This window comes from Leptopilina boulardi, unplaced genomic scaffold (assembly GCF_019393585.1).
Source record: "Leptopilina boulardi isolate dan_hultmark-lab unplaced genomic scaffold, ZJU_Lbou_2.1 LbouV2_213, whole genome shotgun sequence".
In the NCBI taxonomy this organism is placed as follows: Eukaryota; Metazoa; Arthropoda; class Insecta; order Hymenoptera; family Figitidae; genus Leptopilina; species Leptopilina boulardi.
The window spans coordinates 4,942,701-4,969,629 of record NW_026137767.1 but is presented as its reverse complement, the minus strand read 5'-3'; the positions used below and the strand labels follow the sequence as shown (position 1 = coordinate 4,969,629).

Here is a 26,929-nt window from a genome sequence, read left to right as displayed (position 1 = left end):
AATTTAAAAATACGCTAAATCGTATAGAATTAAATGATTTATTTATCATTTCAAAGAATAGTTATTTTTATTACAAGAAAATATAGAATTAACCTAAAACAATAGTATAAATATTTAATTAATTATTTATCGGCTGTTTAATATTTAATACTTATGTGTGTAAAAATAACTTTGTAAGTAGAGTAATATGAAAGAAAAATTTATGATCGTTTATTATTTTAATTATTCATTAATTGAGAAAATATAAAGTTTACTTATCAAATGTAATAATTAATTATACTATAATATAAAAAATTTACAAGTATCTTTTCTCGTCAATTTATGTTTCATTTGAAATAATTTCATGAATTTATTATTTATTAAAATTGATAATAAAAATATAACGATCTTAAAGATTAGTTAATTTTTTATGATTAGAACTGAATTATTTTAACTTAGTTTCAATTTTTTTTTTTTTATTTACTTGTTCAAAAATAATCAATTCCGTTTATCAATTTTTAATATTTGTTTCCTTTCGATTTTAGAATAAATTTTTCCATAGAAAAAAAATTCAATTTACACGAATTTGTTTTATACAAATTTTTAAATGATTTATTTATTATTTTCAAAAATATTTATAATTATTTGATAAAAAGCAAAATTTCTATATGAAATACTAATCTTTAATAAATTTTTTATAAAATTCACTATTTATTTAATTTAATTAAATTATAATTATACTTTAAAATTTTATTAAATCCTGTATAGGTAATAAAAATTTATCTATTTAGAATTTCTTATATGAATTTTTTTATATAAAACGTATGAAAATATTTTTTTGGTCAAATAAAATTTTTTCCATAAGAAAAAACAAAAATATCAAAGTGGAGAAAATTGCATTTCCACTTTTTCGAAATAAATGAGCTTCAACCTCGATCGATAAATGTCAAACAAGACTCGTCGGTCACTCTTGACGAAAAGAATGAAACCTGAATAGAACCACTTACAATTACTGCAACAATCGTTTTTCTTTTCTAAGGATAATTTTTCTATTGTCAGTTGAGGTGCTTCTTTGAATTAATAAAAAAAAAGACTCGCGAAAAACAACGACTTGACCTTATGCCCTCTTTCGGGAAATTAACAAAAAAAAAAAAAAAAAAAGGAAGAAGAGTAGTGATTGAAAGGTCGTTGCCACAACTTCTTCCTTCCTAGAAATTACATCAGCACACAAGTACTAATCAAAGAATGTCACGATTCAACGGAATTATCCACGAAGCTCTAGTTTGAGTATTAAAATCAACGTCGAGGTTGCCATGCCATTATTGATTCACGTGGGAGTGATGCGGGGTGTGTTGTGTTTGTCCTATTCGTGGAAAGCTCGGATTAAAGTCGTCTAGTTTTTCATATCAAAATTGCTTTTCTTTTTCCGACTACATGAGATTAAAAAAAAAAAAAAGTTACCAAATTACTTACATTTTTTACCAAAAAAAAAAATAATAATAAATAAATTGACCAATGAGAAACAATAAAATAAGTGAAACAATAAATGCTCGCCAAATTGAATAAATTCAAATATAAACACGTCTTTGTCGCGGACTTTAAGCGGCATGTCAACGATCAAGCGTTATGCGAAGCGCGAGCACGACAATTTCACACTTGTGCTCATTGCAAGACAAAAATTTTATTCCTCCCGAGCAAAGAAAATTCAGACGGATTCATGGTCTACAATTTCCACTTCATCCTCAACAAGTGGTTGGTTGGATTGCTCTCATTGTCATTGGTTCCGGTACAATTGGTGTTTTAATACCATATCTTCATCCAAAATTACAAGCGCCAGTTCTTTGTCTCATAATACCGGCGTTTTTCATTCATTTTGTCTCACATCTCATTGTTCTTTTACTCGATCCAGCCGAACCGCAAGTAAGAGCTCAGCCAACATCACAAATTGTTCCCGAATTCGATCGTACGAAACATTTACACGTCATCGAAAACGGCAGGTATGTGAAATTAATTAAATAAAAAAATTAAAATAAAATTTTAAAAATTATTCTTTTTTTTTAGGTGTCATTTGTGCAATATAAATGCAAGTAGCAAGAAAACAAAACACTGCTCAATTTGCAATAAATGCATCACAAGATTCGATCATCATTGCAAATGGCTCAACAATTGTATTGGTGGAAGGAATTATAAAATTTTCATCGTCTATCTAATATCGGCGATAATATCAACATTAACTGTTGCAAGTGTCTCGGCAACTGAGCTTTCACTCGTATATTTAAAATCAAAATCAAATATGACAACAGAAAATGATACACTACCATTGAGCGTTCAATTACCCGGCACTGGTTCTTTAATTGTCATTTCAATCGTTGGTGTAATATCAGCAATTGCAGCCGTACTTTTAATTCATCTTTGTTTTTTTCACGGCTACATTGCATGCTTAGGACTCACTACTTATGAATATCTACGTAATAAACGTGATAAAAGTGCAAATATTGATACAAGAAAAAATTCCTCATCGGGTATTGTTGTACCAAAATTTTGCAACACTAACAATGAAACACCAGTTCGTTATCATTTTTGTGAAGCCGTCACAACATCATCATCATTATCAACTGAAAATAATCAATCACGAAATGTTTACATATGCTCAACACACAATGAACAAACAACAACAACAACAAATGAAACCCTAGTGACAACACAAAAAGAAAAAAGAAATTTTCATTTATATTTCTCCTATGAGGCAAGAAACACTGAAACGTCCATTGAACTTATGTCACAAACAGTTGTCGATAATAACCGTCCAAATAATAATCTCAGTCCAATTGAACTTAAACCATCGACTCCGTCCCCAGTTTCATGTTGTTTTTCAATTATTAATCCAACCACAAAGGCAATTCGTCAACGACAACATAAAAATCGAAAAAATCATAATTCTGAAACAATGGAAAAAGTACCACGTTCTTGTACAACAATGCGAAGAATACAAACATTTCTTCGTAGTCGTTTGAGAAAAAATGCAATACACGCAGATGGTACGCGTAAAAGTCGAATTACATCACCAGCGACAAACGATTCAATTGTTGAGACAACAACAACAACAAATAATAATAATACTACTGCCATTATGGAAAATAATTCGCCAGAGGATTTATCATCGCCATTTAAATTACAACCGTTGACAATTCACACGAGGCCACCGCCGTCGTCACGTTTGAAACAAATTAGCGTTATTGGAACGCCATTGTATCCTTTTACAAATGCTGCGATTACAAAACGTGGTCAGGCACATTTTCGTACACGACGATCTTCATTGCATAAGAGACCACGACTTAAAATGGGATCACACGTTATGATGCAGTCAGCTCAATTGTCACCAATTCCCGAATCGGAATTATCAAAACCCGCGTCACCACGTTCACCACCGCAAACAAATCATTTTACATTTCCACCATTAAATTCATCGTCAAACAATATTGTGAGAGAATAATTAGTGTGTTTCCTCTTTTATATTCTCTATCTCTGTATCATTTTTTCAAGAAAATGTGTAACGGTTTTCTATAGTGGGAAAATTTTTAATAAGTAGTTGAGTGATTATTGTTACAAAAACAAGGATCTTCATGGAAGGAATTTGAAAATTATTATTTTTGTTTAAAGATGGAAATTGAGGGGAAAAATCGAGACGCGTGAATAAGCTCTAAAGCTAATTTAAAAGAATATTAATTTTTCAGATAAATAATTGTAGATACAGAATTTTAATTTTACAGAATATTTCTTTTTACGAATTTTCATTTAACATAATTGTCATTTTACCGATTTTATAAGGTTTCTACAAATCATGGAAAACATGGAATTTTATTTTACATCATGAAATCATGGAAATCTCATGGAATTTATGATCATATCATAGAAAATTTTTTCAATTTTCGCATCTAAGACTCAAATTTACACGTTCGTTGAAAATGAATACATTTTCAGTTTTTTAATTCGTCATAATTTATGTTTATAGTGAATTTCAAAGTATTATGGAAATTTTAACATTTATCAACTGGAAATCATGAAAAAATCATGGAATATCGCGAAAAGATATTTGTAGAACCCCTGCAGAATTTTTTTTTATTTAATAACGAAAATTAATTAGCCAGAAATTCAATTTAATCCCATCTCAATTTGTGTGAAACGTTGTTAAAGAATTTTTATTGGGTAGAATTTCATTGCATAGAATTTTCATTTTATTCTTTCAGATGAATTTTCATTTGTTCGAATTATTATTTGATAGAATTTCCATATAACCGATTTTTTATACTACAGAATTTTTACTTAACCGAAAAATTATTTAAAAGAATTTCTAATTGATAGAATTTTCATTTGTCCGAAATTGCAAATGACCGAACAAACAATCGACAGAAAGAATTCGGCGCGTTTTTTAAAATCAACCAATCAAATTCTGACAAATAAAAATTCTGTGAGGTGAATTTTCGGTTAAATAAAAATTCTGTAATATAGAAAATCGTTTTGATGAAAATTCTGCAAAAAAACTAAATCGAACAAATAAAAATTCGGTTTAAAAATAATTATGACTATTACCATTTTTTTGTTTGAATATTGATATTTCAGAAAATGGAAATGGTCGAAAATCAATTTAACGGAAATAATTCGGCGCGAAGTTAAAATTTAATATTTGTCACAAAAAATTGTGATTGGTTAATTTTTAAATTAACCTCAAAAAATAGTTTTGTCAAATTGATTTTCGACAATTTGCGCATTTTCTGTAAAATTCTTTCTAATCTTCTTTCTGCATAATTAAGATTATTTTGAAATTTTATTCTGTAAAATTAATATAGACTACAAAACAGCGTTTTGCACAAATTGTAATTTTTAAAATTGACCAATTAGAATTTTTAAAGGAAATTCTGATTGTTCAATTTTACAGAATTGTGCCGAAATCTTTCTGTCGATTGTTTGTTCGGACATTTGAAATTTCGGACAAATAAAAATTCAGATAAATTAAATTTCGGTGAATTTATGTCATTTTAAAATTCTAATCACATAAAATTCGATTGAATGAGAATGCTGTTAAATTAAAATTCTCTTAAAATAAAAAGTCATATAAATTAAATGACTGTAAAATAAAAATTCTGTCAAACAAAAATTTGATAGGTAAAATAAAAAAAAGGATATTGTAAATAAATTTTTTGTTTAAATAGATAGTCAATTAAATAAAAAATTTTAGTATATATAAAAATGAATAAAATATAGAAATTAAAAAATTAGGAAATTTTGAAAATTTTTAGAAAAAAATTTCTATATCAAGTTTGCCATTGAATTAAATTGGACTTTTTAATTCAATGCTTCTGATTTTAAATAGAATTTCAAATTTTTTAAATTATTTAAAAATTTTTAATCATTTGTAAAATTTGTTGAATTCTAATGAAGGTCCTTGATTATAGATATGTTAAGTTTTAGAATCTACGATTAATAATCGCGGCATCATTTATCTCCCCTAATATAATTATTTAAAAAAAAAACGAAAATAACTTTAGACTTATTTTTATTTTTGAATAAACTGCGCTGTTTTTATAATTTTATAATTTTTTATATTTTCAATTTATTTTTTCAACTAATTAAAAAAAATTTCTAAGAGAATTTTGTTTTTTTTTTTATTTATTACTATTTTATTATTTATTTATATCTTTTTCTGATTTCCATCCTCTAGAAGTGGATTTATCAGTGATTTTTATTAAATTTTTTTCTAAATCGTGAAATAATTTTTGTGTTGAGATGACAAAATTTACTATTTATATTAAATATAAATAAATTTTATAAATAAGTATAATAATAAATGACATTTTTTTTAATAATTTGACTTTGTCACTTTATGAGAAATGATGCCCGCCATTGAGAATCGAGGAAAATGATAAATTTTATATGAGTGCAAATAGAGTGATAAAATAATAGACTTAACTCTTATTGTTTTCTTGTATTTGTTTGTTTATTTTTTTTTAAACAGAAAAAAGTATTTACGAAATGTTGAAAAAATTATATGTAAAATTTTTAATTTTGAAAATTTCCAATATCGATTTTTTGTATTTTATTATTTATTTACGTGTGCCAAACTTTATCTAAAGATTTAAAAAGTTGCTTTCAATCATAAAACAAACAAATCCTATAACAATAGAAATCGAAAATTTAGAGTTTTGTCTCAATATTTAAAGAATTCTTACAATTAGTAAAATTGTATATATTGCAGTGTAATTAATTTAATATTTTATGTTAATTATTCAATTTTTTAAATGTATAGTTTACTTTTTATTTAATATTCTCAAAAAAAACATTTCAAATAGATTTTATTAAAATATTCATTTTTTCATTAGGAAATTTCTTTGATTTTTATAAATTATAAAAATTTCTAACTAACTGGTAATATAGAATTTTTTGAAATTACATACAATTATCTATATAAAATAGAATTTAGAAATGAAAAAATTTAATCTTTAGGTCCAATAATAAATTTCATACTCATTAGCTCATTTTGATAGTTTTAGCTTAATTATATTATAAAATAAAACTAGTTGAGTCTTACAACGAAATATTATTTAGAATTTATTTAGATAAACAAAAGAAATATTACAGAATGTTACGAAAAATTTAACAAATAGTTGCAGAATTCAAGAATTTTTTTTAGTATTATAAAAATAGTTACCAGGCAATAGTCACCAATGAAGCCTAAATTAAATCAATTTAAAAACAAATCTGGCCAAATACTTTTTCTAAATATCTATTAATTAATTAATTTGCTATATAATAGCAGTTAATAATTAAAAAAAATAATAATAATTAGGTTATATTTAAAAAATTGTCTTTTGTATTTTACATTGAATTCGAAGACAATCACAGTCTGATTAATGTTAAATTTTCGAGAATATTCTCTCTTTTTAATTAATTCATGTCATTCGATTTTATCGATAAAAAAATTTTTTCTCTCGTGATTGGAAAGTAAATAAGCAACAGAACTGAATGTATAAAATAAATTTAAAAAAAAGGGCTTTAAAAGTGATATATATGTATACTTGTATAGATATATGCATAGTTATATATACATATATGTATTTAATTAAAAAATGCCTACGAGCTTTTATACTGATAATTTTATCCTATTGTTATCATACATATTTTTTGAAAAAAAAGAATACTTTGGATAAATTCTGTGTTAAGAAAATTATGTACATACAATATATATGTAATTTACGTTGCGAGTTATAAGAAAAGAAATTTAACAATCTGTCATAAATTATTAAAAATAATAAATTAAATATATATATTATATCGTCCGGAATTTTCTATAAATAATAAATGATATTTTTTATTTAAAAATCAGCACGATGATGTGGTCTTTCACAATCGATATTTGAATGCCATTTATATATATTATATTTAAATCAATTTTATATTTACACGTGTTTGATTGTTATATATATATATATGCAAAGAAAATAAAAATTATGCTGCGAATCAAAATTGATTTTTTTTTCTATTATTTCATGTTTTATGAAAACCTCTCTAAAATTATTTATTTGTTTTCTTTAATATATATTTAAAAATATAAAATGTTGGAAAAATTTCCAATTTGTGTTTTTTTTTTTTTGGAAAAACAGATTAAAATATTTGAAAGGAAAAGTCAGGGAATTTTTTTTATACTTCTTGCTGGACACCCTGGAAAAATTATTATGAAAGGACTAAATAATTCACTAAAATAAATGATTTTATTCAGAAAAAATGAATTTACTATTTCATTTTTTATTTTAAAAATGGCCTGTTAAGGATGATAACTTTTTTTGGAATATATAATATTGTCTTATTATCAAAATTATTTTTGAATTCAATTATTTTCTAAATTTAATTACTATTTTAAAAATAAAATTAGGTATTATTTTTTTTTTTAAATTCGATTACATTTAAAAAATTAAAATTGGTTTAATATTCAATTATTTTATAATTAAGAAAAAATAAATTTGGATTTTCCTTTTATGTGATTATTTATTAATTGAAAAATTGTTTTTTTATTATAAATTAATTTTATTTCCATTATCTATTAATAACGTCGTTGCGTCCTCGAAGGAAACGTAACATAACCATATCTCGTTGCATTAATGTTTCACGATTTGCAAAATACCCTAAAACGACGGCTTGTTCATAAAATTCAACGATGTAGTTTTCAGCAGCCTCACGAAGTGCTTCAATTGCTTCAGCTTGAAATCTAAAAATATTTTTTTTTTTTTATTAAAATTATTTTATTTTTTTTTATATTCTCTTTCTATCATTTGACCCAATTTCCAGTTCAAAATAAAAATTTAATGAACTTTGAAATAAATTGGAATTATCAATTTATATAGAATTAATATTATATAGATTTAATTATAAATAGTAAAAATTTCTTTTTTTTAACCTTCGAATCTTAGTTCGAGGAAATATGTCATCCATGATATCCTTTATTACACGAATAAAAGCAGCTTTTGGAATAATTAACTTTGTACTTCTTCTTAAAGCTTTAATTTCTGTAAGAACTCGCTTTCTTCGGGGTCTTGTTACAACTTCAATTTGTACCTGAAATTTTGGAAAATTTACTTTTAAACTATATACAATCAAAAATTTCAACATTACATTAGTTTCGTGTAACTTTTTTAATTTCTCAAAATTGATCTTGGGAATATTTTTAAATATTTAATTGAATTATTATTATTATTATCGTTATGATACTTATTAATTAGAGTTTTAATTTAAAAATATTAATTAAAAATAAAGAAAATAAAATGTTTATTATTGTCAAAGAAAACAATTCAATGTAATTTACTTCATCGCTACTATCACTTGCTGTCGAATTGGAAGTGCCGGGTTGATTAGATAAAGCACTAATATAAAAATAATAATGTAATTAATTTAAGTGACAATTCATTAACAATTATTAACATTTATAACCATACAAACCTCGGTTGGGCTTTATGTCGTACCATAATTAAAAAATGACTTTCTTATAATTTATAATGTAATTAATTATCGAATGTCTTAATTTTTTTTTAAATGCAGTAAAATACTTTTAACAAATTAATAATCGTTCGTTAAGGAATACAAATTAATATAATTTTTATTTTTTGAAGATAAATTTCATTTGTTATTATATTTCCTCTGAAGTTGTATAAAACTTTTTTTTTGTTTTTTTTTTTTTTATTAAAGTAATTAGAAATAATTAATTCAAAAAGAAATTGAAGTTTAAAAATTTGAGAAATAATTGAGTTTTGAAAGAGCTAAAGAGAGGATGAGTTAAAATTTCTGGAACTAATTGAATTTTAGGAGATTTTTAATTAAAATTTTTGTAAATTGGAATTTCTGTAGATTTTTCATAAGCATTAAAGAATAATTAAACTTTGGAGAATTTTGAATTGGAAAATGTTTTAAATAATTGAATTTTCGAAAATGTTGATTAAAATTATTAAAATTAAATTATTCAACAAAGAATTTTAGATAGAAAATTTAAAAATAATTGTATTTTAGAAGAGTTCGAGTTAAAAATTTTAGAAATAATAATTGAATTTCAGGAGATTATTAATTGAAACTTTCATTTTGAATTGATGAAATTTTTTTAAAAACTTTAGACAATAATTGATTTTTAGTGAATTTTCAATTGAAAACAGTTTTAAATAATGCTATTTTCGAAGAATTTGTTTTAAATTATTGAAAATAATTGATTTTGCAAACAATTCAAGTTAATATTTTTTTTTAAAAATTCAATTTTAAAAAATAAAAAAAAAGAGCTCAATCCGAGGCCTGTTCTTGAAAACCTTTTGAAATATTTTCATTAAGGTCAGGGAAAAAATGTTAATTTTGACTGGAAATCAGGGAAGAAGAAAATTATTAAATAATTATTTAACAATAAATAATTTATACTCTTTTGATAAAATTAAAATAAATCAGACATAATGTTTGATGTTTATTCATACATTTTTTTGCGCCTTAAAATGAATCCTTTATTTTGATATTGAAAAGATTTTTATTTTTTTTAATAATAAATTTATTATTTTCAGATGACAGATTTAGAACAAATTCCTGAGAAGGAGAATGAAAATAATATTTGGAAGGATTTACTTGGTTCGCCAAAATTTGTAATTGCACCAATGGTGGATGCCAGTGAATTAGCTTGGAGATTACTTTGTAGACAACATGGTGCTCAATTATGTTATACTCCTATGTTACATTCTTCGGTATTTTGTCGAGATCCAAAATATCGAAAAGAAGCTCTCACCACAACAGACGAGGATCGTCCATTAATAGTTCAAGTTGGTAAACTTATTTTTTTTTTTAAATAATTTTCATTAAAAAATAAACTTCAATACTTTAGGAGAAAAAATTTTTTTTTTATATATATAAAATAAATTAATGAATTTTTGGAAAAAAATATTATTGTTAAAAATCTTGAAATATTTCTGATAAATTCGCGATGATAAAAGAAATTTGCGTTTCAGTTTTGTGGTAATGATCCAGAAATATTACTGGAAGCTGCCCTTTTGGCAGAAGGACATTGCGATGCTGTGGATTTAAATCTCGGCTGTCCTCAAGCTATTGCTAAACGTGGACACTATGGTGCTTTTTTACAAGATGACTGGGAATTATTGGAAAATATTGGTAACAAAAATTATGAATATTTTATTTTTAAGGCGATTTTTTCTATAATTATTAATTAAATTTTTCTTTTCTTCAATTAAGAAGTAAAATTCTCTTTATTAAGTTTTTTTTTGCTTGGATATCAAATATTAATTTACAAATAATATATTTATATATTTATATTAGAAAAATATCATTTAGAAAGTTTTTTATAATTCGAAAGTACAGTTTGTTCGGTATTTAAAAATATGGAAATTAATATATTTTTACAGGATTTTATTTTATATTTTTTTATGAATAAATGGAATAAGAGCGTTCGTGGAGTCATAAAAATATTGTAAACCTTTTTTTTTTATCTTATTTATTTTAAAATTTAATTCACAGTGAGCAAATTGAGCAAAAATCTTCGTACTCCTGTCACATGTAAATTGCGAGTGTTTCCGGAAATTGAGAAAACTATTGCTTACGCTCAAATGTTAGAGAAAGCAGGAGCAAAACTTTTAACTGTTCATGGTCGCACGAGGGAACAAAAAGGACCATTTACTGGTTTAGCATCCTGGAAACATATTCGTGCAGTTAGGTAATTTGCCATTTTTCTTTAAAAATTAAATTTTTTATTATTTCTTTCATTTATTTTTATGTATTTTTTTTTATTATTTTATTTTTCTTTTCATTTTCTAAAATTTTTGTTTATTAAATCGATTCTTTTCTTCAATTCTCCTTTTTTGGAATTCGTGAAATTAATTAATTTATTTATTTTTACAAATTGTTCTAAATTTTTTTTATTTTGCGAATTTTCTGTTCATTTTCTACAATTTTCAAGTTTTTTTTAAAAAAATTAATTATTTTTCTTTCTCTAGAATTCCTAAAATTCTCTATTTGTATTTAAATTTCTAAAAAAATTTATTTCTTTAACGTAAAAATTTGTTTTTCTCATTTGAAATAGGAAAAAAAACAATTCTCTTTTATGAAATACCATCTTTATTCATTTACATTTTCAACAAAATTTAAACCTTTCAATTGTGCGACAATATCTTTTGTTTCATTATTCAATCTTTGAAGGATTATCAAATTTTCAGACTCGCAATTCCACTGTCGTTCATACCATTTTTTAAAGAAATTCAAGGCCTTCAATGCCTCATCTGCTTCAGCGGCAATAATTTCTGTTTCTGAAATAGTATCAAATTCCTCTTTTATTTCAAGTTCTTCTTTTATTTCTATTTCCCCTATATTAGTTGAATATTGAATGTTTTGTGAATCAGTTTCCTCTTCTCTTTCTTGTTCTTTTTCATTATTCGAAGATTTATTACCGTGAGATAAACTACAAAAAAAAAATTTTAATAAAACAAATTAATTTTCAAATAAAAATAATTCAAATTATTAAACAAAAGAAACAGTTTTAACAAAAAGGAAATAAAAAATTGAAATTCTCTTTTACCTTTGTAAAATTTCGTCCACAGTTTGTATTTTCCATCCAGTTTCATTTTTATCTACATCAAGCCAAGAAAGTACTTGTTGTACATTGATATTGTGAAAACCAGGAAGTCTATATAAAACTTGTAGTATTTCATCTACAGAAACTTGACAAGTTTCAACAATAATGTCACATGCTGGTATTAATTTTCTCCATGCACGTAAAATATTTTCAGTACTAACTTCGAACCATGCACTTGCAATTTGCGTACAAAAATCCAGTATATTTAATTTTTCTAAATATTTAAGAAGACTTTCTTCGCTTGTCTCTAATAACATATCCTTTAACATATTCCTTCTGTAGAGTCTTTTTATTTCTTGTATAACACCCTGATTCATCGGTTGAATCTGAGAAGTCACATTCGGTGGAAGAAATTCAATCTATATAATCAAATATTTTATTAGTTGCCTAAAGATTTTCGTACAGTATTAAAAAAAAAAAATAAAATAAAAGAATACAATAAGAACACAATAAATTGTGGGAGGATAGAATATTTTTTTAAATTTTATTTTGAAGAAAATAATGGAAAAATAATTTGCCAAAGAAAATTTTAGTTTCAATATAAATTCAAAAATTGTAAATTGAATTTTCATATATTATTTTTTTAATTATAAACTTATTTATAAAAGTTTATCAATTTGTTACAATTATATTTTAAATTCAATACATTATTAATATTTAATTGTTTTTGAAGTAAATTATCTTATCAACAATTTTTAATTCAAATTGCTTAAACACAATTGTGTTTAAAAAATTAAAATACTTAAATTAAAACAAAAATATTAAATTACTTAATAATTATAATTAAAAATTAAATTAAATTACAAAATAATAGAATTTTTTAAAAAATGATTTTTATTGTTAATTGTCAAAATTAACTAATTAAAAGCAATTTCATTTTTTTTCAAGCCATTGATATTTTTCTATAATTAAATTTTTTAAATAATTTAAATTTTTGTTTTATAATATAAATTGAAATTTTCTGTTCGATTAATTTCGATTTCGATTTTCAGTTTCTTTTTTATGATTTGCGTACAAATATTATTTTAAAAAAATACTTACAACACACTTATCTGAAATTGATTCTATTTCTTCCTTGGACAAGTGGCACTTGGCATTATCTAATATTAATAAAATATTATGTGATTTTTCTTCCTTATTTTGAAATTCCTCCACCGATGGTAAAAAAACAGTTGTGAGCCAACTTTTAAAAATTTCTCGCGTCATCCATGCATTTTCTTCATATCGATATTCTACCGGTAATTTAATATCATTAAAGCTATTAGGATTTTCCCATTTTCCTATTACAAATAATGGAATTTTGTGTCTGCCATCGGCATTTGCACAAGCCATAACAGTTACACGTTCCTCTGCCATTTTAAATCCATCCAAACTTTCTTCATATTCATTAATAAAATTAATTCTCGGCAACATTTTCCAATAGATTCCCATTTCGTCGGCATTGTAAATTTGATATAATTGAAAATTTTTCAAAAGCATTATTGACGACACAGCGTTAACAAATTCTAAGCAACTCTCAAATTTAGCTGGTAATTGTTCGGCACTCATTGTTAATGAACGAATATTATAACGTTCTTTAAAATTATTTAACCATCCTTTACTTGCTCTAAATTCGGGATTTATATTTAATTTTCTATTTATTGACAATGCCATCTCTTGTAGTTGTGTACCTGTTATTGATTGGCCAGCGGCTCTTTTTTGTTTAAACCATTCATAAAGTACTTCCTCGAGGATTGATATTTTCGAGGCTTTTCTTCGTTTACCAAAAACAATTGAATTATCCTCTTTATCCATTGTACTTTCCCAATGTTGACGACGACCTTTTTTCATTCTTAAAATTGTTGTATTTGAAACATTATAATTTCGCGCTATTTCCGAACAATTTGATTTTATCCTTTTTTCATCATTTGCTTTAAAAATTTCTAAAATTTCTTTTCTTTCTTGCAAATTGAGCCATCTATATTTACCTGCGTATTCTGCCATCTTAGTTCTAAAATTGAAATGAAAAAAATAATAAATTTACAAAATTTTCAATTCGTATTTATTAACAAAATTTTTTTTTCCTTTTTCATAAAGGAAGCTTTTTCAATTTTCCAAAAATAGGTTATATCATTAAATTTCATTTTAAAATCTCGAGATAGTTTTGACCAATTTTTCGTTTTTGAAAAAAATTTAAATTTTCGATTTTCTAGGGACGCATGATTATGTTCTAAAAATCATTAGTTAGAATTTTCATTTTATGCAAGGTGTATAACGGTCAGGGAAAAGTCAGGGAATTTCTTTAATTTTCAGGAATTTTTTATGAATAAATTAAAGTAATTATTAGTTTCCAATTTTTTTTTACTTTTTTCCCAAAGCAAATGCAAATTAAAAAGTTGACTTTCACACTCAGTTATTAAGCATGTGATATATCTTATATTCATTAAGTAAATAATTATTTACTACTATTTATTGAATCTAATAAATGATTTTTTAAACTTGGATAACAATTAATTAATTTTTTGCAGTGAAATATTTGGTTTTTTAATATAAATAAAAATTATTTGATACAATTTTATTTTATGGGTTAAACTTGAAATAAAGTAAATTATTCATTAATACGAATAATTTATTATTTAATGCTAATACCCACATTTAACTTATATAATTTTTTACGGCGTCGAATATTAAATTATCGAATTTCTATTTAGCAAAATTGTATAAAGTGGATTTTATATTATGCAAAATTTTCAATTTACATTTAACTAAAATTCGATTTAAAAGAATTTCTATTTAGCAGAACTCTTATAAAGCATTTTTTCTAATACTTTTTTAAAATTATAAATTAATATAATTTCAATTTAACGAAATTTATGTCTATATAAAAATTGACAAAAAAAGAAACTAAGTATAATTTTTAAAAAATGAGAATTCTGTTAAATAAGAATTAGTTCGAATTAAAAATTTCTTTAATAAAAACTTTGTTAATTAAGAATTTTGTTAAATAGAAATTCTGTTAATTGTGGATATATTCAATGACAATTCTGTTAAGTAAATATTTTGATAAATCGAAATTTACTAAAATAACAATTCTGTTAAAAAAATTTGTCTTTGTGCCCCAATTTTTCTTGACATAAATTCCGTTAAATTAAAATTGTATTAATTTGAAATTCGATGTACTAGAAAATCTGCTTTATATAAGTTTACTAAATAAAAATTTGATAATTTAAGATTTGACGTCGTAAAAATTCTTTTAAATTAAATGTTGAGAATATTGATACGTCCCCAATTAGTTTATTTATTTCACTTAAATATTTTATTTTTTACGAAACATTATTTATTTGGTTCAAATACATATGAAATTAGTGAATAATAGACAGGTAAATGATTTAATTGTATCAAAATGAATTTTATTTGATCAAAATAAAAATTTTTTAGTGTAATTTAGGTCAGGGAAAAGTCAGTGAAAAGTCAGGGAATTTTTTTCCTAGCAGTTGTTAGACACCTTGTTTTATGGAATTTCATTTGTCATAATTGTTTTCATTATTATTATTTTATATTTATTATTATTATTATTATTATTATTATTATTATTATTATTATTATTATTATTATTATTATTATTTGTTCGAATTAGTATTTTGCAGAATTTTCATCAAAACGATTTTCTATATTACAAAATTTTTATTTGCTCGAATTTGCTCGAATTATTATTTGATTAAATTTCCATATAACCGATTTTTTATACTACAGAATTTTTACTTAACCGAAAAATCATTTAACATAATTATTTCTAATTGATAGAATTTTCATTTGTCTGAAATTGCAAATAGCAGAACAAACAATTGACAGAAAGATTTTGAAGCGATTTTTAAAATCAACCAATCAAAAATTATTCATAAAATTGTGATTGGTTGATTTTAAAAATCGCTCCAAAATCTTTCTGTCGATTGTTTGTTCGGCTATTTGGAATTTCGAAGAAATAAAAATTCTGTGAAGTGAATTTTCGGTTATATAAAAATTGTGTAATACAGAAAATCGTTTTGATGAAAATTCTGCAAAATACTAATTCGAACAAATAAAAATTCGGCTCAAAAATAATTATAACAAATGAAATTCCATAAAATGAAAATTCTAACTAATGATTCCTAACTAATATATTCCTAAATATAATAACCAAAATGTCTAATAATTATTAGTAACAAAAAGTTTTTTTTAATCTCATCGATATATTTTTAATTATTTATTGTAGTATTAAAGTATTTTTAATTTGAGGTTATGTTTTTGGTATTGAATATATCGAATATATATTATTAGTATTGCTATACTTAAAACTTTTTTAAATTTATACCTTTTAAAATATACGAAACTTATTTTAATAAATACTTACGATTGATTTCATTTATTTTTTTAAAATAATTTTTCTTTTGCTTTGTATAATATCTGAATATAATTCCAATTTCTTTGGATAAGACGCACTATGAATGAAAATGAAAGATGTTTATCGTACAGTGTGGTGACCTTCGGAAATAAAACCTACACTTAGGCGTCCCGACCGTAGATATATATTTCCAAGAATTTTCTCATGAAATTTATGATCGGTCGGTAAATGTGTATTCTGTCAAATTAAATACATCCTTTTTTAAAAAAAGAATACGAAAGGACTTATTGACCTGTTTAATGACAATTTTCCATAAACAAACAATTTTTTATCAGAATTAGAAAAAAGTCAGGAGTTTCTTTTAAAAACACTAAAAAAATTTGTTAATTATTTTTTTAATTATAAAATAAAGTTGAGAATTTGTTTTAAAAAAAATCCGACTTTTGTAAAAAAGAAAAAAATTGAGAAAAATCAAAATTTCCATGATTTAAATAAAAAAAATATTTTGTCAGTCTCAGAAAAAAAGACAAAATTTTTTCTGGAAATCGGGGAAAAATCAGAGAAAGAATAAATTAAATTTTTGTTGCGTAAAATAAAAAACAAATGTTTATTTTATTATTTATTCATTAAAATTAATAATTTGCACTGCGACATCAAATAAATAGCAAAATTATGAATTAAAATTTTTAAAAATTGATTTAAAATAAAGCAAAATTTAATAATGATTTTTTTTCATGTAAAACAGGGATAATGTGAAAATTCCAGTTTTTGCTAATGGAAATATTCAATGTATTCAAGACGTTGAAAATTGTATCGAAGAAACGGGAGTACAAGGAATAATGACGGCCGAAGGGAATCTTTACAATCCTTTTATTTTTCAAGGATGTTATCCACCCAGTTGGATACCGGCGACAGAATATTTAGATCTTATTGAAAAATATCCTGCACCTTCATCCTATATACGTGGCCACTTGTTTAAAATATTTCAACACACGTGAGTAAATATTCCATTATTTTTTTTCTCTCCCCCATAAATTTATAAAAATCTATTTGCAATTAATTCAAGTTAATTAGAAAAACGTTTCTAAATTTATTTAATTATTATTTTTCATTTTGTTCAAATTTCCATTTGAATAAATTTTTATTTTTTTATTTTCATCTAATTTTTATTTTATTGAAATTTTCATCCAGCCGAAATATTTTAATACAAAGTTAAAAATTCATTTATAATTAAATAAACCAATTAGTTTTTTTTAATCCCGTTTACTTGTTAATTAAATAAATAATTATAAATTATGTAATTTAAAATAATTATAATTCGTTAATTTTCAAATTTTATACTAAAATATTTATTCTAAATGAATGTTTCAGATAAATAATATTCCGCGTTCAAATAAAAATTAAGTTAAATAAATAATATTTAAATTGACGTCAAATGGAAATTTTGATAGAATTTTCTCTCTGAATTTGAATCAGTAAAAAATTCATTGATATCAAATCAGTCGCTAAATTTCAGCTATTTGAATCAGTGAAATTTTACTTATCTTCAAGTGAAAGATAAGTGGTTTTATCTAATTTAAATAGCTGGAATTTAGCAAATGATTTTGACATCAATGACTTTTTACTGATTAACATTTAGAGAGATATTTATATACCCCTATTTCAATTTTTTTTTATTTGATATTGAAATAATTGAAAATGTAGAAAATTTGAATAAATAATGTTACAAGTTCTTTTCCAATTGAATAAATTAATGTTTGTCAATAACATTGTTTTGATGTAAAATTGGAGTCAAAGTCGGCAATTTTTGTTTTTAAATTTTCTTTATCAAGACAAATAAAGCATACTTTCAACTAGAGAGTAGCCTTTGTCTTGCAGGAAATGAAAAAGCACGTGCATTATTGGCTGAACATTCATCAATGGAATCGTTTCGAAAGGTCGTGGAATTATTGAAGGATCGATATTTACCTTATCACGAGGGTCGTTTGTCGTGGCCTGAAGAAAGAACAGGTGGGGTTTCAAGACATTTCATTTATAATTTAAAACAAATAATGTATTGATTTTTTTTTCATTTATTTCAATTTTCTTATTCGTGATGTTTGTGTAGAAAAATGTTTACAAAAACAAATAATGGATTAATTCACTGACAATCATTTGAGAATAGTTGATTTTTGACCATAATACAGGCCACGGATTGTACGACTTTTTTTAAACATATTTTACAAAATAAAGTGAAAATTTGAATCTAAATACAAGGTTGCCACGGGTTATTATTAATAATTTGTTATTAGAAATTTAAAAAAAATTTATAATTCCTTAATACGAATGTTTCACAGAAATATTTTCAAGAATTTTTCATTTTAAACCACCTTATTAAACTGAGACAAATTATCAAGATTTCAATTCAGTTTTAGAACAAATTTTGAAAAATAATTTAAAGTTATATTAAAGAAAAGAAAATTTTTAATTAAAATTTTAAAAATAATTGAATTTCAGGAGATTTTCAATTAAAACTTTTATAAATTTGAATTAATAACAATTTTTTTACAAATTTCAGACAATAATTGAATTTTAGAGAATTTTTAACTGAAATATGTTCTAAATAACTAAATTTTGATGAAGTTGCAGTTAAAATTATTAAAAAGTAATTGCATTTTTCGAGAAAAAAAATTGTTTTTTTATATTGAATTAAAATTGTTGAAATAATTAAACAAAGAATTATATAGATAAAAATTTGGGAAAAAAATTTTTCCACTGAATTAACATTTAATTAATTATTTCATTACTAAATGAATTTGTAAGAGTTGGAGTTATGATTTTGTAAGTAATTAAATTTCAGAAGATTTTCAATTGAAACTTTCATAAATTTTAATTAATAAAATGTTCTTTACAAACTTTAAAGAATAATAGAATTTTAGAATATTTTTAATTAAAAAAAATTTTACTTTCTTTAATTGTTGAAAAACTATATTAAAGTAATCAAAAAAATTAATTTACCGAAGAATTTTAAATAAAATTTTTACAAATAATTGAATTATAGAGAATTTTCAATTGAAAAATGTTTTAAAATATTGAATTTCGATTTTTCAAATTTTCAGTTAAAATTTTAATAAACTTGGCAGCTTCAGATGCATTCACAAAAGTTCCCGATTGAGAAAAAACAACTCCCAAATATGTATATGATTTTACAATTTCTATGTTTATTTCTCCATATAAGAAGAACGGTTCAAACTTGGCCTTGTGCTGGTGACCACCTTTTCGAAAAATAATAATTTTCGTTTTATCGACATTAACTTCTAAATTATTAATTTTACAATACTTATATAGAGCAGTCAAAATTTTTTTCATTTGTACATGTGAATCTGCTAATAAAACAATATTGTCAGCGTAAGCTAAAATTATAATTTCAATTAAATGGTTTAAAGAAACTCCTCTGACTCCTTCAGATTTTAAAAACTCTTCTAAGTCTGCTATAAAGAGTGAGAACAGTAAGGAACTACAAACTTCTCCCTGAAGTACTCCCTTCGTCACTCCCACCGGCTCAGAAACCCCTTCGCTGGTTTTAACCGAAACATTTGCCTTCCTATAAAAATCTATTAACGTTTTTATTATTTTATTACTACAACCCATTTTATGAATTTTTTCCCATAATATTTTATGTGATATTGAAGGGAACGCATTACGAAAATCAACAAAAAGAGCAAATAATTTCTCTCTTTTTTTATTAATTCGAGTTTGAATTATTGAGTTTAGTACAAAAATATTGTCTATACAGCTTCGGTTTTTCCTGAACCCAGTTTGGAATTCCGGCAGGAGATTCATTTTATCGGCCCATTCAGTCATTCTATTATTTATAATTTGAGTGAATATTTTAGTAATATTATTAACAATTATTATTAATTAACCCAAACGAGCTCTTTGTTTGTTTGGGTCCTGTCTGTTTTCACCCTTAGGAATCATTTTAAAATTTATATTAGCCCAAGAGTCAGGGAATTTCCGCTTCTCTAAAATTTTATTAAAAAGATAGCTCATATAAAGAATCCATTTCCCGGGTAAATTCTTCAGAAATTCGTAAGAAATTCCGTCTGGTCCCGCAGCTTTATTATTTTTTGTTCTCCTAATTGATAAAATAATTTCTTCGCAACTAATTGGTACATCTAGTATAGGATTAATTTCTTTAATTGTAAGTTGTGAAATATTCGGATCAATACCGGAGTCATTAGCTCCTGAAAAATAATCAAGAAAAAAATCATGCCAAGTTTCTATAATTTTATATTATTATTAACATTAGGTTTGAATCTATAATTATTAATTATTCTCCAAAAGCTTTTTCAGTCTTTAGTTGAGGCCAATATGATTATGAGCTTCCTTTTTTGTTTTTAAAATACTAAAATATAATTTTTTCTTTTCATTATATTGAGACAGCAAATCTCCTTCGAAATTAAGTTTTTTACATTTTTTAAGAAAAACGTTAATGTCCCTTTTTGCATCCACGCATTCTGAATCAAACCAAGGTTTCGACAAACAAGTTGTTAAATTAGGCTTCGATATCATACCTATGGTTTCTGCATTTTTTATTATTATTTTCGTTAAATTATTTGCATGTTCGTTAATTGATGAAAAGTCGGACAAGTTACACGGAGAGGATTTCATTAATTCAAAAAATTAATCGGATAAATTACTTCTTCTTTTTATTATATTTTTATTTTTTATTATTTTATTAGAAAAAATTTTCTTTAATTTTATTTTTGCAAGTTATACAAATTGGAAAATGATCCTTCATTTTTTATTCTAATAATAATAGATTCGTTGGTAACATTAATTAATTCAGTTTTATATTTACATTCATCGACGAGAATAATTCCTCTGGTTGCTCTTCTTACGGCGGGAGTAGAAAATACACTTCCGGTGGATAAAAGTTGATTTCATGGCATAGAGGTGAGACATGTTTCCGAAATACAGATGATATCGTCTTTGTTCGTTTCAGCCACCAAGTCTGTCCAGTTATTCCACCCTTTGGAGTTCCAGAATATTATGCGGGACTCGGTAGTTTTTCCATCTAGTTATGGTTTTTTAATAGTTGAAGGATTTTTCTTGGATTCGGGAGTAGGTTTTGGGGACAGGTAGTTCCTCATATCAGCTTTTGATGTAGACGCAGTACCGATCACTTTTTGCTTTTTCTTAATCATATTCTTCGATCCCGGTTTTCTTCCTCTTTTTCCGGCTGACCGTCGACATATTTGAGATATTAGACGCGTCAGTATCAGAAGAAATTGAGTCCTCAACTTTCTGCACATCAGGTTGGTCTTGAAGAAAAAATTGTTTTGCTTCATTTAAATCGATGATTGTGTTGTGTACGAAGATTTTGTTACCTTTTATGATTGGTTCTTTACCTTCTTCTCTTAAAATCTCTTTGTAGCTTAAAAGGATCGTTTGAAAAATCCAATTTTTAAGGCACCAAAGTTTTTTGCGTTTTTAAATATTATAAATTTTGTATCATACATACATACATACATACATATGGGCGATTCCACGTGAGATTTACCTATGACCTTTTAAATTCGTCTAAATATATTTTTTTCTTATTCTTTTCAGAAAAAAGGTTTACGTATTTTTTTATTTTTTTATAAGTGCTCAAATTTTCGAGTTATGAATTTTTAAAAATCTGATTTTTTCATTTTTTTTTTGAAATACACCTAATTTCAATGACATGTAACTTAAAAGTATTGAATTTAGGAATTATGATTAAGATACAAAAAAGTTTCAGTTTTTTATCGACTTTTAAAATATGTTAACGAAAAAAAAAATTTTGAATTTGTTTATAAAAAAACAGCTTCAGCTTGAAATCTAAAAATATATTTTTTTTTTTATTAAAATTATTTTATTTTTGTTATATTCTCTTTCTATCATTTGACCCAATTTCCAGTTCAAAATAAAAATTTAATAAACTTTGAAATAAATTAGAATTATCAATTTATATAGAATTAATATTATATAGATTTAATTATAAATAGTAAAAATTTCTTTTTTTTAACCTTCGAATCTTAGTTCGAGGAAATATGTCATCCATGATATCCTTTATTACACGAATAAAAGCATTATAAAAATAATAATGTAATTAATTTAAGTGACAATTCATTAATAATTATTAACATTTATAACCATACAAACCTTGGTTGGGCTTTATGTCGTACCATAATTAAAAAATGACTTTCTTATAATTTATAATGTAATTAATTATCGAATGTCTCAATTTTTTTTTAAATGCAGTAAAATACTTTTAACAAATTAATAATCGTTCGTTAAGGAATACAAATTAATATAATTTTTGTATTTGAAGATAAATTTCATTTGTTATTATATTTCCTCTGAAGTTGTATAAAACAACTTTTTTTTTTTTTTTTTTTTTGATTAAAGTAATTAGAAATAATTAATTCAAAAAGAAATTGAAGTTAAAAAATTTGAGAAATAATTGAATTTTGAAAGAGCTAAAGAGAGGAAGAGTTAAAATTTCTGGAACTAATTGAATTTTAGGAGATTTTTAATTAAAATTTTTTTTTTTAAATAATTGAATTTTCGAAAATATTGATTAAAATTGTTAAAATTAAATTATTCAACAAAGAATCTTAGATAGAAAATTTAAAAATGATTGTATTTTAGAAGAGTTCGAGTTAAAAATTTTAGAAATAATAATTGAATTTCAGGAGATTATTAATTGAAGCTTTCATTTTGAATTGATGATATTTTTTTAAAAACTTTAAACAATAATTGATTTTTAGTGAATTTTCAATTGATAACAGTTTTAAATCATGCAATTTTCGAAGAATTTGTTTTAAATTATTGAAAATAATTGATTTTACTAACAATTCAAGTTAATATATTTTTTTAATAATTCAATTTTAAAAAATCAAAAAAAAAATCGATAAAGTTGTGCAATCCGAGGTCTGTTATTGTAAACCTCTTGAAATATTTTCATTAAGGTCAGGGAAAAAATTTTAATTTTGACTGGAAATCAGGGAAGAAGAAAATAATATTTTTGTGTCAACCCTGAGAAAGTCTGCAAAATTAATAATTTAATTTCGCAATTTTAATTTAAAAACAATAATGTTGAAAAACTTCTTTGAAAATTTAAGTATTCAAAATATTTTTCAATTAAAAATTCTCTAAAATTCAACTATTGTCTAAAATCTGTTTTATAGCCCTTTTTAATTTGAAAATATTATCTTATTGTCAAAATTTTTTTTAAAATTTAATTACTGCTTTAAAAATGAAATATTAGGTATTCTTTTTTAAAATTCAACTACATTTAGAGAATTAAAATTTGTTTAATTCAATTATTTTATAAGAAAACATGAATTTTTATTTTATTCATTTATTTATTATTTGATAAATTAATTGTTTATTTTAAATGATTTTATTGCTATTATTTATTAATAACGTCGTCGCGTCCTCGAATAAATCGTAACATAACCATATCTCGTTGCATTAATGTTGTACGATTTGCATGTTGCGATATAACGTCAGCTTGTTCATAATATTGAACAATATATATCTCAGCAGCTTCACGAAGTGCTTCAATTGCATCGTTTTGAAACCTAAGAATATATTTTATTGATTAAAATGATTTATTTTTGTTATATTCTCTTTATATCATTTAATTTAATTAGCTTTGGAATAAATTAGAATTACATAGAATTATAGATTATTATTTAGATTATTATTAGAATTATAGATTTAATTAAAAAAAGTAAAGATTTTTTTAACCTTCGAATCTTGCTTCGAGGAAATATGTCTTTTACAATTTCTTTTACTAAACGAACAAAAGGAGCTTTTGGAATAAGCAACTTTGTACTTCTTCTTAAAGCTCTGATTTCTTCAAAAACTCGCTTTTTTCGCGGTCTTCTTACAACTTCAATTTGTACCTGAAATTTTTGAAAATTTACTTTTAAACTATATACAATCTAAAATTTCAACATTACATTAGTTTCGTGTAACATTTTTAATTTCTCAAAATTGATCTTGGGAATATTTTTAAATATTTAAATGAATTCTTATTATTATTATCGTTATGATACTTATTAATTAGAGATTTTAATTTAAAAATATTAATTAAAAATAAAGAAAATAAAATGTTTATTATTGTCAAAGAAAACAATTCAATGTAATTTACTTCATCGCTACTATCACTTGCTGTCGAATTGGAAGTGCCGGGTTGATTAGATAAAGCACTAATATAAAAATAATAATGTAATTAATTTAAGTGACAATTCATTAATAATTATTAACATTTATAACCATACAAACCTTGGTTGGGCTTTATGTCGTACCATAATTAAAAAATTACTTTCTTATAATTTATAATGTAATTAATTATCGAATGTCTCAATTTTTTTTAAATGCAGTAAAATACTTTTAACAAATTAATAATCGTTCGTTAAGGAATAAAAATTAATATAATTTTTGTATTTGAAGATAAATTTCATTTGTTATTATATTTCCTCTGAAGTTGTATAAAACAACTTTTTTTTGTTTGTTTTTTTTTTGATTAAAGTAATTAGAAATAATTAATTCAAAAAGAAATTGAAGTTAAAAAATTTGAGAAATAATTGAGTTTTGAAAGAGCTAAAGAGAGAATGAGTTAAAATTTCTGGAACTAATTGAATTTTAGGAGATTTTTAATTAAAATTTTTGTAACTTGGAATTTCTGTAGATTTTTCATAAGCATTAAACAATAATTAAACTTTGGAGAATTTTGAATTGGAAAATGTTTTAAATAATTGAATTTTCGAAAATGTTGATTAAAATTATTAAATAAATTAATAATTAAAATTAATAAAATAATTTGACGGTTTTAAAATTTGCACCGTTCAGGAAATATTGAATTTAATAATTTTTTATTTGAAGAGGTTAAATCGCAGGATTTCAAAAAATTTATATCTCTCTTTATTCTCATAAAAAAAACAGTATGATATAAAATTGTTTTGTTTACTTTTGTTCCTAGAATAAATTTTTTTAAGTAATAAATTTTCAAATTTAATATTTCTGAAACTTACAATTAAAAAATATTTAAAATACTTTTGTTAAATTTTAATAGGTATGTAATGGAATTTTGTTTGATAAAAGAAAATCGTAGTAACAATGATATTAAAACTAAATTTTTTAAAAATATATAAACTATTCACAGATGATTTATAGTGAATTCATCTCACAATTGAATTGAATTATTTGGATTTTTTTCATTTTTTTTTTTTAAAGAAACATACAAATTAATCTTTTTATTTTTTTTTGCAGATTACGATTTAGTTTTGCCACCGTGGTTATGTCAACCGTACGTTCGCGATCCACCTGAAATACATCAAAATAAAGTTGATGCAAAGAAAATAGAATTGGTACGTTTTTTTTCGAAATTCTTCGCACGAAACAAAAAAAAAATTATATTAGAAAAATATTCCCAATTTATTAAATATAATTAATATCGTTAGAGATTTATTTTTTCAATATGACGAAACTAAAAAGAAATAATTAATCAGGGAGACTGGGAATTTTAATAGTTTTTAGTTAAAAGTTAAATAATAACGAAAAATAAAAATATACAATTAAAACATAATGAGTAAAATATGTTGAAAATAATTTTGTTAGGAAAATGGAACAAAACGTGAATTTAAGGATGATGAAGGAAATGCAGTCTCACGAAAACGTTTAAAAAAATTGAGAAGAATCACCCGACGTCCTAATAATAACACACCGCCTGTTAGACGAAGCAAATTATTGTGCAATGATTGTCCCAATCCATTGGTAAATATAATTTTCTAAAATTAGATTCACGATCAATTATTATTATTATTATTATTATTATTATTATTAATTATCATTTAACGTTTTAGGGATTCAAATGTGAATATCAACTCTGCCGTCAATGTTGTAGGAATAAATGCTACAAAGAGAATTTAGATTGTCATGGACATAGAAATTTAACAAAAACAAGAAGAAAAATGGCAATTGAATTTGCCAAGGAACGTGAGAATTCATTAAATTCAAATTAATTGTTTCTATTGTACAAAAAAGAAGAGATATTTGTAAATAAATAAAAAAAAATTTTTACAAATTATTAACAAGACAAGATTTTTTTTTTGCTTATTTCGCATTCTCTATTTTTCTTCTTCTCATCGAGGCTTGATATTTTACAAATGTATTTTTAACTAACAATATTTTTTTTACAGATTTACAATTTAAATAATATTCTTTGTTTTTTACAAGTTAAATATTATTTTTAACCTGCGCCATTGAGACACTATTTAACAATATTCACTTAAAATGAAATTCAACAACAGTTTTTTTCGTTCGATTAGAAATTTTTCTTTTTTGAAACTAACAAAAATATATTTAATTGTTATTTTCAAAAAATAACGTTATAAAAATTGGAAAATTTCAATTGA

General features: G+C 23.5%; 3 protein-coding genes across 5 annotated transcripts; 1 reads left to right on the top strand and 2 right to left on the bottom strand.

Annotated features, from left to right (window-relative positions):
* The first annotated feature begins 1,329 nt into the window (after positions 1-1,329).
* On the top strand, positions 1,330-26,601 carry LOC127278928 (tRNA-dihydrouridine(16/17) synthase [NAD(P)(+)]-like). The gene is made up of 10 exons (XM_051300883.1): positions 1,330-1,976; positions 2,041-2,767; positions 10,095-10,313; positions 10,500-10,659; positions 11,023-11,218; positions 17,239-17,487; positions 18,358-18,503; positions 25,785-25,882; positions 26,133-26,288; positions 26,378-26,601. The coding sequence occupies exons 1-10, from the start codon at positions 1,606-1,608 to the stop codon at positions 26,534-26,536; spliced, it is 2,481 nt and encodes an 826-aa protein (XP_051156840.1). The 5' UTR covers positions 1,330-1,605; the 3' UTR covers positions 26,537-26,601.
* Positions 8,006-22,788, bottom strand: LOC127278914 (uncharacterized). 3 transcript variants are annotated; one of them, XM_051300863.1, is made up of 5 exons: positions 22,665-22,788; positions 16,503-16,730; positions 13,175-14,123; positions 12,077-12,492; positions 11,603-11,959 (listed from the first exon to the last, which is right to left on the bottom strand). In XM_051300863.1, exons 3-5 carry the CDS (start codon positions 14,114-14,116, stop codon positions 11,620-11,622), a joined length of 1,698 nt encoding a protein of 565 aa, XP_051156820.1. In that variant the 5' UTR covers positions 14,117-14,123; positions 16,503-16,730; positions 22,665-22,788; the 3' UTR covers positions 11,603-11,619. The 3 variants fall into 3 exon arrangements, with proteins under 3 accessions (XP_051156822.1, XP_051156821.1, XP_051156820.1); XM_051300865.1 differs by lacking the exons at positions 11,603-11,959; positions 12,077-12,492; positions 13,175-14,123; positions 16,503-16,730 and adding exons at positions 8,006-8,239; positions 8,429-8,586; positions 8,834-8,891 and having other exon boundaries at positions 22,665-22,721; XM_051300864.1 differs by lacking the exons at positions 11,603-11,959; positions 12,077-12,492; positions 13,175-14,123; positions 16,503-16,730; positions 22,665-22,788 and adding exons at positions 8,006-8,239; positions 8,429-8,586; positions 8,834-8,891; positions 8,968-9,140.
* Positions 23,849-24,968, bottom strand: LOC127278926 (uncharacterized). The gene is made up of 4 exons (XM_051300881.1): positions 24,798-24,968; positions 24,664-24,721; positions 24,258-24,415; positions 23,849-24,088 (listed from the first exon to the last, which is right to left on the bottom strand). Exons 1-4 carry the CDS (start codon positions 24,821-24,823, stop codon positions 23,917-23,919), a joined length of 414 nt encoding a protein of 137 aa, XP_051156838.1. The 5' UTR covers positions 24,824-24,968; the 3' UTR covers positions 23,849-23,916.
* Positions 26,602-26,929: the final 328 nt, after the last annotated feature.